The 15490-nt window shown below is 40.0% G+C and overlaps 1 protein-coding gene across 1 annotated transcript in view; it reads right to left on the bottom strand.

Moving 5' to 3' along the window:
* Nucleotides 1-2038: 2038 nt before the first annotated feature.
* LOC145396372 (uncharacterized) overlaps nucleotides 2039-15490 on the bottom strand; it is a 164400-nt gene continuing 150948 nt past the window's right edge. The window contains exon 7 of the mRNA XM_080269765.1: nucleotides 2039-3798. Coding sequence (XP_080125891.1) covers nucleotides 3400-3798 — 399 coding nt within the window. The 3' untranslated portion in view covers nucleotides 2039-3399. The remainder of the gene's footprint in view (nucleotides 3799-15490) is intronic.

Raw genomic sequence — 15490 nt, 5'->3', positions numbered from 1 at the left:
ATGGTGGAATTTGGAAGGAATTTGAGTGTAAAGTGGAGAGACTGTAAGAAAATGTTCTGGACAGAAGTGAAGAGAGTAAGACAGGGTGAAAGTGAGGTTAGCAGGGGAGTGAAAGATAAAAATGGTAGATTACTAGTGGAGAAGGAAGAAAAAGTGAGCAGATGGAGAGAACACCTTAAGGAATTGTTGAACATAGAGGATGGAAGTAATGCGAGTATAAGTGACTGGGGAATGGCTGGGAGGAGGAGGGAGGTGAGAAGACAGGAAGAAATCAGTAGGATAGAAGTTGTGGAAGCAATGAAGAAAGTTAAATTGGGGAAAGCCCCAGGAATTGATGGAGTGGTGGTGAAATGCTGAAGCATGGGGGAGAGATTGTAGTAGAATGGATGTGGAAGATGTGTAGATTGGCCCAGGAGGAAGGTAGAGTCCCGGAGGATTGGAAGTCAGGTATAATTATTCCCTTGTACAAAGGGAACGGGGAAAAAGAAGTGTGTGGTAATCATAGGGGCATTTGTTTTCTTAGTATAATAGGAAAAGTGTATGGTGGGATACTTATTGACATAGTTAGAGAAAGAACAGAGGAATTACTTGGAGAAGAATAGGGAGGCTTTAGGAAGGGAAGAGGTTGTGTAGATCACATATTCATTCTTAGATCTTTAGTGGAAAAGTTTCTAGGGAAGGGAAAGAAGTTGTATGAGGCTTTCATGGATTTGGAGAACGCATATGACAGGGTGGATAGACAAGGATTGTGGAAAGTATTAAGAATATATGGAGTAGATGGGTAGTTGTTGAATGCTGTGAAGAGTATGTATGATGGTGCTAAGGCTGCAGTGCGTGTGGATGGTGAACTAAGTGAATTTTTCTCTTTGAAGGTTGGGTTGAAACAGGGATGTGTCATGTCTCCATGGTTGTTCAATCTGTACATGGCTGGGGTAATAAAAGAGGTACAAGGTAGGGTAGTGGATGTTGGAGTGGCCCTTGTGAGAGAGGATAGTGTTTGGAAACTCCCTGTACTGTTGTTTGCAGATGATACTGTGTTGTTGAGTGAAGACGAAGGGGAGCTGCAAGGCTTGGTGGATGAGTTTGGGAGAGTGTGTAAGAAACGGAATCTGAAGGTGAATGTAGGGAAGAGTAAAGTGATGGTCTTTGAGAGAGGTGAAGTCAGTGAATGTACAGTGAGGTTGGATGGTGAGGAATTGGAAAATGTGAGTACGTTTAAGTACTTGGGTAGTGTGATGAGTATGGATGGAGGTTTGGAAGATGAAGTGCTTGAAAGGGTACAGCGGGGAAGAAAGGTTGCTGGTTCTTTGAAAGCAGTGATAAGAAACAGGGAAGTGAGCATGGAAGTGAAAAAGTTACTACATGACAGTATTGTGATACCAACTCTAACGTATAGAAGTGAAGCTTGGACGTTGTTGGAAAGACACAAGTCAAGAGTGAGAGCAGTGGAAATGAGTTATTTAAGAGGAGCCTGTGAAGTCACATGGAGAGATAGGCTGACGAATGAGGATATAAAGGAGCATTGTGGTGTGGATGTGGATGTGATACGAAGCGTTATGAGGAACACACTGAGGTGGTTTGGCCATGTGGAGAGGATGGAGGGTGAAAGACTGACAAAGTTTATGTGAATGAGGTGGAGGGGGGAAGAGGGAGGTGGAGGGGGGAAGAGGGAGGGGGAGGCGGAGGATGAGATGGAGGGATGGGGTGGAGAGGTATATGAGAGAGGGGGGTGTGAGTTGGGAGCAGGGCAGTGAAATGATGGAGGACAGGGCGACGTGGAGGCGTTCTATTTGTGGTCACCCCAAACGGGATTGTGGCGTCTGGCAATAGATAGATAGATAGAACTTTGAGAATTATAAACAGTCAAAGGTGAAGGTCACATGGAGTGTTCAAGACAAGGTCAACTCACTTTTCTTAATGAGAGCGGAACTCTTCATCAGCAGTATACAATTTATATTTTCTAATTTAAAAAAAATGTGAATATACAGGCTGGAGTGAAAGGTTTTGGTCAGTATTAAGGATGGTAACAAACGAGATATCACAAGTCGTATTTATTGCAAAATCAGTATTTAAACAATGAAATATGCCATAGTATTGCCATGTTATAGTTATAAAAGCAAAAATAAAATTGTTTTACAAAAAATCATATAGTTTATGAGTAACTAACACATATCAACTACATCTCAGTCAGTGACTAACCAGTAATGTGACATGTTATGGATGTTTTACTACACAATTAAGAAGTGAAAATTTGTCACAAAGCATTACCTAACCTACACTGTCCTAACATCATGTAATCTCAAAGCGATAAACCTTATTAAGTAATTTAGAATAGCTCAACATAAAATACATCTGGTTAGTTTTCTTAGGTTTAGTATGATTTAGTGCGGAGGACTGAAGTTGATTAAGGTTAATCGGAAGTATTCGTTTTTGGGTTTGTTAAAATTTTCATACTGAATAGTAGGTGCTTGTTAATTAGTCACAGTGCTACTTTATATTTTATTATTATTATTATCATTTATATTATCATTATCATTATTATTATTATTATTATTATTATTATACAGGAAGTAAAGAGGTGTGGAGACTATTTGATCCCATTTGATCTTGGGCAACGGGGATAAACGTATCTGAGTTCACATGTGAGGAGGTAATTCAATTAGATTACCTCACAAGAAAGGTGTGATGGTCTATGTAGTACCCCTGAACGATATTGGCTGTATAGCACTTGTGGGGTTGGTCGTAGAGATGAACTCTTATTCTCCCTGGTTAAGGAAGTTCCCTAACACCCCCTCCAATGTTACTGATTTTGATTATTACACCATGTCTTTCTCTTCTGTGATGCTAAAATCATTCTAATATCACAATACTCTGGATATGTAACGAACAAAATGATATTAACCAGCCATACTCATAAAAAATAAATCACTAACGAGGATGGGTTAGGGAGCTTCCTTCCCCTACGAGAATACGAACCATGATCAGTGTTCACAATATGCCACATTTGAACCTGAGACAACATCAGTGTAAAACGGACGTCATGCATCGCAGTAACGACCATTTCATCCAAAAAATGGCAATTCCATTTATTCATCATACTATAGTCGGAATATTTTCCTCTGACAGAGATCCGTAACCATTCTCAGCTCAGTTGATGGTCAGGTGGTTATAATGAAGAGTTTATCATCCTAGTTACCAAGATTAACTGCTAACTCGTAAATAAGGCTCACAGAATTTCACGCCATCAGGATTTAATATTCAAGCTGTGAGTGGTCTAGTTCCCCCAGACAAAAACAAACTGACTATACGACAAGAAATACGTGAACACGTCAGAGCTGTCATAGATACCAGCTCCTTCCACGACACACTGATGCTGTCCATGGCTAATATGTGGCCAACTTACCTGCTCAGTACAACACCACAGTCACTCACCTTCACTTCACGGATATCACGTATATTGGCCACTGCATCCTTTAACAATTCTAACCCACTCTCCACCTCTCCAAACACAACACAAGGGGCGTTCCCGTAAAAATCCCTGAGAGTGATGCCAAACTGGGCACCTGTGTAATCTGGAGGCTTCCATATTGACACAGACTTTCCAGACAGCCAATTCCACACTGCTGTTAATATGGCATTACAATCAACTTCAGGAAATCTTGCATACACAGCCCCTGCTTTTGCTGACCAATGATATTTTCCCAGAGTGTTTGGTACTAGCATTCGTCCTCCGCTGCCATTGTTACACTCATAGTCACCGCCAAACACACGCTCTCCTGGGCCATCTCGGCGTATCACCTGGAGTCGTATTTATAAAAATAATAATTAATTTACAAACAAAAAAAATAATGATAACAGTTGATCTTTATTACTATATTCATTTTACCTTAACTTGGTCCAGATTTTCCTCTTTTACATTATTTCTCGTAGCTCACTGTCACAAAAGACTACTACGTTCTGTTTTCTTGCCGTGGCACTTTTTCGTGACTAGCACCATATTCCAGTTAATCTCTTGCTACATGTCAGCACTCAAGATGGAAAGATGCCAATTTTAGCGCAAGTTTAAGTGAAATGAGTATAACTGAACTTTTCACAGATTAATATTCGTTCTGACTTAAATATGAAGTTTCTGGCAGATTCATAGGTGACGACAGACATATTAGCCATCTTGTATATACCGTTAGCTTAGGACAGTATATACAAACATACACATAATAATTATAAGCTTATAGAGTATAAACAAGTAATCATACACACGACAGTTGTAAGCTTATATATGCAGTATAAACAAGTAATCATACACACGACATAAGCTTAGAACAATATATACAAGTATTCCTACACACGACATAAGCTTAGGACAGTATATACAATCATACACACGACATAAGCTTAGGACAGTATATACAATCAATTATACACACGACGTAAGCTTAGGACAGTACATACAAGCAATCGTACACACAAGATAAGCTTAGGACAGTATATACAAGCAATCCTACACACGAAATAAGCTTAGGACAGTATATACAAGCAATCGTACACACGAAATAAGCTTAGGACAGTGTATACAAGTAATTATACATATAACAAGCTTAGAACAGTACAGTATATACAACTATATGCATGCTATACTTGGGACAGTATGTACACGCAATCATACATAAGACGTAACCCTTTCCATCTGATGGTGGACATTAAGGTATATTTTAACTGACATCACACCGTTTTGTTCAACCTGGGAGAGCTGTCTGGTAATGAAGGGGTTAAGAAGGGCGCTATATAACTCTTCCAATTTGAAAAGTAGACCCAAAAGGAAATAAAACAGCCTGATAGCAGAAAAAAAATATTGGTTTAGCTAAATTTGTCGTATTTATAAAAAAATAAAATAAATAAACGCCAGGAAAGTATAACTACTAAATCAATGAAATCCGCTTTACTACCTTAGGAAAATTTTGATGTGGGATTTGTATAATTATTTGCCATTACAGTATATTTTGTAAATTTAGCTTTTTTTTTTTTCCTCCAGCAAAATGCATCTATTGAAAGTAATAAACACATTTCTCTGTGTAGGATTCAAAATGCGCCGTGGAAGTGGAGTTAAGTTTAGGAAAGTTAATGAAGCTGAGGAGAATTAAATAAGCATAGGAGAGTTTTTACACTTATGAGTTAATTAAGCACAGGAGAGTTTACTAGGCAGAGGACAGATATTAGGCTGAGGAGAGTTTATTAATCTGGAGAGTTGAAGCTCAGGACAGTATTAAGCTGAGAGTTTATTAAGCTGGGCAGTTTATTAAGCTGAAGACATTATTAAGCTGACGAGGGTTTATTAACTTAGTGTATAAAACATGAGAAGCTTATTCAGCTTAGGAAAGGTTATCAAGCTTGTGAGAGATTATTCAGCTGACGGTAGTTTATAAAGTTAAGTTTAAGCTTAGGGGAGTTCATTACGATTGCGTTAAACTTAGGCATTTACGGACATGAGGAATGTTTATTAGGCTTGAAATTTATTAAGCTTAGGAGAATTTGGTAAGCTTGAAATTTATTAAGTTGTGAGTTTAGAAACTTAGTTTATTAAGCTGTAGAGTTAAAACAGTTTGTTAAACTTAGAAGACTAAACTTTGGAAAGTACCTTAAACTTTGGTGGGTTCATTCACCTTAGGAACTAACTAAGCTTTGGAAAGTTTAATAAGCTGTTTATGGAGCTTAGGAGTTTATGAGGCAGGGGAGTTTATTTAGCGTAGGAGTCTATAAAACATATTGATAGTTTAAGCGTGGTTTATTAAGGCGAGAGTTTATTAAGCTTATACAAGTTTAAGCTGAGATGTATTCGGAAAGTGTACTAAGTATGATAATTTAAGCTTAGTTTATTAAGCTGACGAGTTTATTAAGCTAGGGGGAGTATGCTGAATTTATTAAGTTGGGGAGAGTTTATTAAGCTGAGGAGAGTTTATTAACCTTAGGAGTGTTTATTAATTTGAGGAGAGTTTATTAAGCTTGGGAATGTAAGCTGAAGAGTTTTTTAAGCTGAGGAGAGTTTATTGATGAGTTTATTAAGCTGAGGAGTTTATTAAACTTGGGAGAGGGTGATTCCATGTCAAATCAGCCAGGTGGTGGAACCACTCTGCCACGGATTTTGATTTTTTTTTTTCTGTATTGTTGGTACTTGTGAGAGAACAAGAACCCCTAATTTTGGAGAGTCAATTCCCACTCGTCTCCGAGTGGCAAACATTTTGAAATCCGGTCTCGGTGCACACAGCAATGTGGTACACCCTCATTTAACTTAGTTTTCCTTAATAACTCAACAACTATACATATTATTAAAATGAAACTTAATATTTCTGTAATTTTTAACGTAGAATCAGAATCTGCAATCACAATTACTTGTACAATAGTTTTAGAGAAAAATGAGAAAAACCTTCTCGTACACGTATGTACTGTACCTGTCTTTGACCGCCCCAGTACCCCACTTCCGTCTGTCACACTGTATCAAGTTGAAAATTTGACTTCTTTTTTTTTCATATCAGTTCATCTAGCAAATATGTGAAAATGGGAAAGGTGAATGTCCCAATGCAGAGAAATCATGAAAAATTAAGAATCTATGATTTTGCTCATTTTGCAAAAAGTATACACACAAATGTACAGGGAAATGTACTGTTTACTCATATTCCCTTCCACAAGCAGTGCTTTTAAATTACTTAGAGCTAAGGTTTTTATGAAATAGAGTTTTATCATTAGTAGATACCTCGTAAAGAAGGCATGTGCTGTTAAGAGGAGTAAAGGTGTTCTTGCTGACCCTGAAAGGAAGCAGGGGAATGGTTTGCCTGCGTTTGTGATCAAGTTAATCGAGGACTTTTATGCTGATGATGAATTTCCAAGACAGTGCCTCGGACAGAAAACTTTGTGACTGATCAAACAGCAAATAATAAAAAAGTACAAAAGCAGAAAAGAATACTGCTGGTCAGTTTGAAGGAACTTTACCTTGAGTTAAAAAAACGCCATGAATATATCAGGGTTGGCCTCTCAGTTTTGTAGCATTAGTCCACGGTGGTGTGACAGTTGATTCTCTAGGCATGTATTCGAGTGTCTGTGTAAATCACCAAAATCTGACGCTGATGGTGGCAGCTCTTCCAGGTTCTACTGATTACAAAAGTTTGATGGCAAAGGTAGTATGTTTCTTAGAGTCAAGGGATTGTATGATACATGGATGTGGAAAGTGCCCTGCAAAGTCTGCTCTTGCTATCTTAATTCAGTTTTTGAAAATGTTGATACAAACCCAGATGATGTTCATTTCAGACAGTGGAATCACGCTAAGCTCTATGAACGACAGTGTCAGTCTCCAAGTACATGGAAGAGCTTTGTGATAAGTGTGACTCTTGTAAAACCCACCATTTTACAGCTAAGCCCAAGCTGCATACTGGAAAGATTTGAAGGAAAAACTTCCTGTTGGTGAGGAAGCCATTATTTTGTTGGACTTCACTAAAAATTATTCATTTTTGTGTAAAGCTCCAGTCCAAAGGTTTCATTGGGACACATCCCAAGTTACTTTCCTACTGTAGTCTTTTACAGAGATGGTACTGAGACTGATGATGGTTCCTTGCATTGCAAATGTTTTCACAGCATCAGTGATGAGAGAGACCACAATGCAACCGTTGTTCACAAGTTTATTGATGTTGTTATGAAGAGTCTGAAAGGTCTTCTGCCCAATTTGCAACTTGTTTATTATTTCTCAGAATTGTGCAGCAAGTCATTATGGGAATCATAAAAGTTTAACTAATTTAGCTCATCATTATTTAGACTTCGGTGTCAGAGCAGAGTGGAACTTTTTTGCAGCCAGTCATCGAAAGAGCCAGGTTATACTGTAAAACAACTGATTGCCTGTGCCTTCTTACAGGCATCGAGTCAGGGTCAGATTTTGTCCTGAGACTGGTTCATTGAGTGATGCAGAGAGAATATTAAGGTCAATGAACTGCTAACAGGCAAGAAATTTCAGAACATGAGGAAACGATCAGTCAGCGACTGGCTAGTGGTAAGACAATACCTGGCACCAGAAGTCATCGCTTTGTTCCTACCGCAAATGGTATAGAAATGTTCAGGCTGTCAGCCGTGCCAAGGGAGAGGTCTGCCACTGAGTTCAATGTTTCAGAGTTGAAACCAGGGCAGTATGCAGTTGTAGTCCATGACATGGAATGGTACACTGTATTGAAATGTGTCGAGAATAAAGTGATTTGTGTAAAATTCATGAAACATCTAAAAGCAGGTTGCAACTTGTTCCGGCCCCAGAGGATGGAGCAGTGCTCAGTGCCATACACTTCATGTTTTGACACCAGCTTCTGTGCCAACAGCTTTGGGCAGAAGTACTGGGCAGTATAGACTGCCTGGTAATGAAGTGAAGATAGTCCACAAATGTTTTAGAAACGTATGCTCAAAGTTAACCCACACGTGTGGAGTGTAGTGTGTACAAGTGGATATTTGGTAGCTATATACCAGAAGTGTTGAAATGATTTCTTAGAGTTCAGCCAGTACTTCATCTGTTGGCATGGCTCAGTAATATGAGGTGATGGAGTTTTTTTCTTATTTATAGTGTACATTTGTTTAAACATTTTATGACAAATGACCAGATCATAGGTTCTTAATTTTTTCATGATTTCACTGCACTGGGACATAATCTCCTCCATTTTCACATATATGTTATATGAAGTAGGATACTGGGGGTCAAAGACAGGTACCCCCAAAATGGTTTCTGACATTTATCTTTAAAACTATTATAGATGTCAGACTCTTGACTGCAAATGCTGATTCTAGATTAAAAATACATAAATAAACCAAGTTTCATCTTCATAGCACGTACCGTTGTAGAGTTATAAAGGAAAAATAACTTCAGAAAGAGAATGTGGCACATCGCTGAGTGTGCTGAAGTCAGATTCCAAAATGACTGCCACTTGGAGATAAGTGGGAGCTGTCCCCCGAAAAAAAACTGGGTGTTTTATTCTGACACAAACACCAACTTTATATGTGTGTGTATATATGTATATAGACAGATAGACAGATAGATAGATAGATAGATTTATATATATAATCAGCAAAATCCGTGATGGAGTTTTATAAAAGTCATGTGTCACAATACTCGATTTCTTTCCAGCTGATGCTCCACTTTCGTCAATGTGGCACCTGTGCTCTCCTGCCGCGTGATTGATTGGTTTCAATTCCATGCCTGAAGTTAGTATCACATTTACAAAACACATTTGTACCTTATATTCCAAGTCCCATAAATGCTGTTTTGCATTGTCATTGTACTATACAAACAGACATGAAACGAGTGCTTCACCCAAACGGACAATGAATCTGAGGATGTTGAATTTGAATTGATATATTTATTCCTGTAAAAGGGTACAAAGTTGTTGCATCTCCCTATGTTTTTTTGTTTTTTTTAATAAACGCATTTGGCTGGGTAACTGCAAATAAACTGTATCTTAATACTTAGGCAAGTGTTACATTAGACAACAGTATCATTCTAAGTACATAAGTGGTTTTGTCAGTGGTAAAGTGGTATAAGTGGGGAGGCAAAAGGAACAGTCCCTACAGATGGGGGGGGGGGGGCACGAAACACGGCCAGGCGGGAAAAATAATGTCTCGTGTCGCAAGATGTCAGACTACTATGGATCACACCTACTCCATTGCTTCGATACCTTCGCCCATATTATCTATCTATCTATCTATTGCCTGACGCCTCAATCCCGTACGGGGTGGCCACCAACAAATCGTCTCCACATCGCCCTGTCCCCCGCCATTTCACTGCCCCGCTCCCAACTCACACCCCCCCTCTCTCATATACCTCTCCACCCCAACCCTCCATCTCATCCTCAGCCTCCCCCTCCCTCTCCCCTCCCTTCACCTCACTCACATATACTCTCCTCGTCAATCTCTCACCCTTCAAACCTCTCCACATGGCCAAACTACCTCAGTGTGTTCTTCCTAATGCTTCCTATCACATCCACATCCACAACGTTCCTTTATATCCTCATTTGTCAGTCAGTCTCTCCATTTGTCTCCACAAGCTCCTCTTAGATAACTCATTTCCACTGCTCTCAGTCTTGACTTGTGTCCTTCCAACAACGTCCAAGCTTCACTTCCAGACGTTAGAGTTGGTATCACAATACTGTCATGTAGTAACTTTTTCACTTCCATGCTCACTTCCCTATTTCTTATCACTGCTTTCAAGGAATCAGCAACCTTTCTTCCTTGTTGTACCCTTTCAAGCACTTCATCCTCCAAACTTCCATCCTTACTCATCACACTACCCAAGTACTTTAATGTACTCACATTTTCCATTTCCACACATCCAACCTCACTGTACATTCACTGACTTCACCTCTCTCAAAGACCATCACTTTACTCTTCCCTACATTCACCTTTAGATTCCGTTTCTTACACACTCTCCTAAACTCATCCACCAAGACTTGCAGCTCCCCTTCGTCTTCACTCAACAACACAGTATCATCTGCAAACAACAGTACAGGGAGTTTCCAAACACTATCCTTTCTCACCAGGGCCACTCCAACATCCACTACCCTACATTGTACCTCATTTATTACCCCATCCATGTACAGATTGAACAACCATGGAGACATGACACATCCCTGTTTCAACCCAACCTTCAAAGAGAAAAATTCACTTAGTTCACATCCACACGCACTGCAGCCTTAGCACCATCATACATACTCTTCACAGCATTCAACAACTTCCCATTTACTCCATATATTCTTAATACTTTCCACAATCCTTGTCTATCCACCCTGTCATATGCTTTCTCCAAATCCATGAAAGCCGCATACAACTTCTTTCCCTTCTCTAGAAATTTTTCCACTAAAGATCTAAGAATGAATATCTGATCTACACAACCTCTCCTCTTCCTAAAGCCTCCCTGTTCTTCTCCAAGTAATTCCTCTGTTCTTTCCCTAACTCTGTCAATAAGTATCCTACCATACACTTTTCCTATTACACTAAGAAGACAAATGCCCCTATGATTACCACACACTTCTTTTTCCCCTTTTCTTTTGTACAAGGGAATAATTATACCTGACTTCTAATCCTCCGGGACTCTACCTTCCTCCCAGGCCAATCTGCACATCTTCCACATCTATTTTACTACTATCTCTCCCCCATGCTTCAGCATTTCACCACACACTCCATCAATTCCTGGGGCTTTCCCCAATTTGACCTTCTTCATTGCTTCCACAACTTCTATCCTGCTGATTTCTTCCTGTCTTCTCACCTCCCTCCTTCTTCCAGCCATTCCCTAGCCATTTATACTCGCATTTCTTCCATCCTCTATGTTCAACAATTCCTTAAAGTGTTCTCTCCATCTGCTCACTTTTTCTCCCTTCTCCACTAGTAATCTACCATTTTTATCTTTCACACCCCTGCTAACGTCACTGCCATCCTGTCTTACTCTCTTCCTCTTTCCAGAACATTTTCTTACAGTCCCTCCACTTTACACTCAAATTCCTTCCAAATTCCTCATCCACTCTCTTCTTACTCTTACTAATCTTTTCACCTCTCTCTTCCTTTCTACATATGACTCTCTCTTCCGCTTCTCAACTTCTTCCATGCCCCTATTTCTCATCCATTCATTGTATGCTTTCTTCTTTTGTGCAACAGCCTGTCTCACCTCTTCATTCCACCACGCTGTTCCTTGCACCCCCCTCTGTCTTCTCTTCATATTATCCGTAAGTATTATATATCTGTAAGTATACAGGGTGTTAGTGAACGGCACCGACAAAGTTTGGGAATAAACCCCTTATTGAAAAACAAAATCACATTATCCTATAATAATATGGAAAAAAATGAGCCACTGATGAGATGCAGGACGTAAACTGAAAACAGTGCATGCTGTCCCAGGCCGAGCCCATGAATACTGGGTACCAATCCGAACGCTGGCGCCTCCTCCCCCACTCCCTCTCCCCCTCCCCCTTTCACTTGTATCCACGTACTGTCCGTAGTTACTGTTTAATGATGATAATACTGTACATAATGTTTACTGTGATGTATAATAAATGAAACACTGTGTCCTTGGACAGTTTAAAGAATACTGTAATACACTAATTACAAGGCCATTAAAATGAATGTCATAAACCGTGGTGTAGTACACAGCATACGGTTACGTCCCATTCGCCGAAGCAGATATGCTGTCATTTCCACATTAACTCTCAGCTTTCTGACATCTGCATAACGTTCAGTACGGTAACAAAATAAATGGATTATGATTATCAAAAATAATAATCAGTATTTCTTGCAATCTCAGTGTCCGTCACTGGAAAATGATTTTGTTAACTGTATCAAAATGTATGACATGAGGGAAATTAAACAATCGAAAAGAGACCCATGTAAGTACATGAAAACAGACTCATGTACGTACATTACAAAAGGTGTTCCACATGTATCCCTCCCCCTTCAATACATACATGACATTGCCGAATCATAGACTGCCGCACACGCTCAAATGCACGTGTTATGGTACGTACACGATTGCATGCAGCCTGGATTCGTGGGAGTAGTTCATCCTCGGTGTCAACAGAAGTTTCATAAACTATGATTATAGATGGCCCACAAGGTTGAAATCTACGGGATTTTGTCAGCGGACCATGCTGGCCAGGAAATGGGACCGCCATTTCCTATCCACCCTTTGGGATACAGGGGATAGAGGTATTCCCGTACAGTCATGTTGAAGTGTGCGGGTGCACCGTCATGCATGTACCACATCCTCCTGCTCCTTGCTAGAGGTATATCATCTAGTAATGACGGTATATCATGCTCTAAGAAACCACGATACCTAGGATCTGTTAGGTAACCAGGAAGTACATGTGGACCTCTGGTACAATCACTAATTATGCCGCACCATTCATTTACAGAAAAGCAATGCTGATATCCTCTCTGCCATGTAATATGGGGATTGGCCTCATGTCAGGCATGCATGATGTGACTGTTAAACATATCTGTTCTTGTGAAAGATGCCTCATCTGTGATCAGTATCATGCTAGAAAAATCTGGATCGAGTGCTGTTTGGTCTAGAAACCAATGACAGAAGTTTGAGCGTCGTGGAGAGTCTTCTGGGCGTAAATACTTGACTCTCTGAAAGTGGTATGGGTGAAGCTGTTCGTGAAGTACACTGTATGCGGTAAAATGACTGACCCCAACATCACTTGCCACTCCACGAATGCTTGCTTGCGGATTCGTTGCAACTGCCTCTAGGATTCTCTCTTCAAGCTGGGGTGTGCAAGCAAAGCGTCGTAGTCCTGTTTCTGATAGATTGCATCTGGAGTTTCCTGTCTCTCAGCCTTCTGTCTATGGATGTGGATGATGCCGCTGGGGCAATCTTTCTGCATAAAGACGGGTAGCTTCCCTACCATATCCGTGTGCAGAACCATGGGTCAGGTGCATATCCACCAGCTCCTTATGCGAGTACTGCTGCATCCTGTTAACCTGGGGGAACCGTGATAATCCGACCAGTAAGGTAACGTAAAGAAGAATATTGTATCTTTAGCCCTCGTGTAATGGACAGATTGTGCAGCTGTAATATCAGTTCGAGGTCTGACATTAGTTAAAAAAGCCAGAGTAATCATCTGGCTTTGAGGCTTTATCACACGCACAAAAAAGGTCTGCCGGTTATGTGAATAAGAGTTGCTTTATTGTTACTGTTCTTGATGGTGGGTTACGTTTATAGCATTGCACACATGTAACATGCTGGTTAACCCGCCCCATCCCGACCACTTTTCCACCACTGACTCCCCCCAATCCCGACCATTTTTGGATTTTTTTTTTTTTTTTTTGCTCAAACCTCCGCTTTTGGCGAGAAACATCGAAAATGCATAGAAAAATCATTCACCTGAGGTTTAAAATACTCGATCCTTACTGGCTTTTCTAATAGGCTGGCACCAAAGAAAACGTGTTCTATAGGAGGGTAACTATTTCACACAACTCATAAACGGTATTTATTTATTTACTTGGTACGAATTTATATGTAGTATGAGAGTATATTGGTTTTCAAACAGTAATATAGGCATTATAAGCATTGTTTCACTCACTAACTCATCACCATACCTGACCTTTTTTTGCCACATTACCTGATCATCATTTCTGACTGTTTCTTCCTCAAATACTATGTAAAGTTTGTCCTCCACATTGTCATTGATTGGGGAATCACTCTGGCCCTGAATTTCGTACCATAGCATTACATGGCTTTACTGGCAAGGTCACTGATAACAGGTGAATTGCTGAGACAATGGTGTGCAGGGCAGGGGGGGGGGAGGAGGTCATGTTGGGCAAGGCATTGTCCCTGCCTGGCATCTTGTAGAGGAAGGTGTCCCGTGTATATGTACCAAAAATCACTCGCGAAAATTGAAAATTGTGCAAATTAGGGACCTTGCAATTGATTCGCGTTTATGTACGTCAATGGGATTGGCAGTGACAAAATGTGTGGACGTTAATTCACGTCGACGGGACACCGTAGGTTAAAGGTAAAATACATAACGTTATCACCTAAATTAGTTGACTGGTAGTGTAGTGCATTGTTAAATGTATACATACATAAAATCTTACATGCACACAACACATGGATATTATGAATGATCAAGAATGCTCTAGCAAAGTGTACTGGCATTCGTTACCAAACACATGTGTGGAAACAAATCCCATTAACACACACACACACACACACACACACACACACACACACCTCCCGTCACCCATACAATCACAACCATAACTCAACCATACACGCACACACTTTTACTCACACACTCACACCCTAACACAGACACCGAATTATAAATAGACACGTCATATCCGATACGTCTTACCAGGTGGAAACCTCAGTATAGCTTATGCTGTGTTGTTGCATTATTGCATATTCCCTTCAAAGTAGTTTCTTTGTAGGTCAACTCATGTTTCAGTGCTTTTGATTCTGGTAGAATCCCCTTGAATGTCTAAGGACTGTATGTTTTCAGTTTGTATTATTGCAAGTGTGTGAACAAAAGTATGTTTATCTATTTGTACAAAATCGTACTTGAATGAGCAACGCCTGAATGAAAACTCTTGCTGCCCAACCACGCTCCATGACCAATCGACCAACAACGTGCAGTGTTCGGACACCTGGCATAGACTTTGCCTTTAACAATACGACCAGTGAACAGTGTTGCAAATTATCGACATTGTCCCTCGCTGCATTCGTTCAGGCACTTGGTAAGTTCTTGCTAACGTATTGTATCAGCAACATATCATAACACACATGCATGAAATGATTCAGAACATGCAAACAGGTAATCATGATACCAGTACTGTGTATTATTTCACAGTGAAACTGTTACGTCATGTGTTTGGTGGTTAGCGCTGTCCTGGCAACTCTGTTGCGCTATATTTCTTTTTAGACGTCTTTCTCCATAGTTATGCATTTCTAGTTAAAAGGGTAAAGAATAATATTATAGTGTTTTCC

Source organism: Coenobita brevimanus, chromosome 37 (genome assembly GCF_032717465.1).
Source record: "Coenobita brevimanus isolate Jiangsu-jjx chromosome 37, ASM3271746v2, whole genome shotgun sequence".
Lineage (NCBI taxonomy): Eukaryota > Metazoa > Arthropoda > Malacostraca > Decapoda > Coenobitidae > Coenobita > Coenobita brevimanus.
This window is presented reverse-complemented; position numbering and strand designations above follow the sequence as displayed.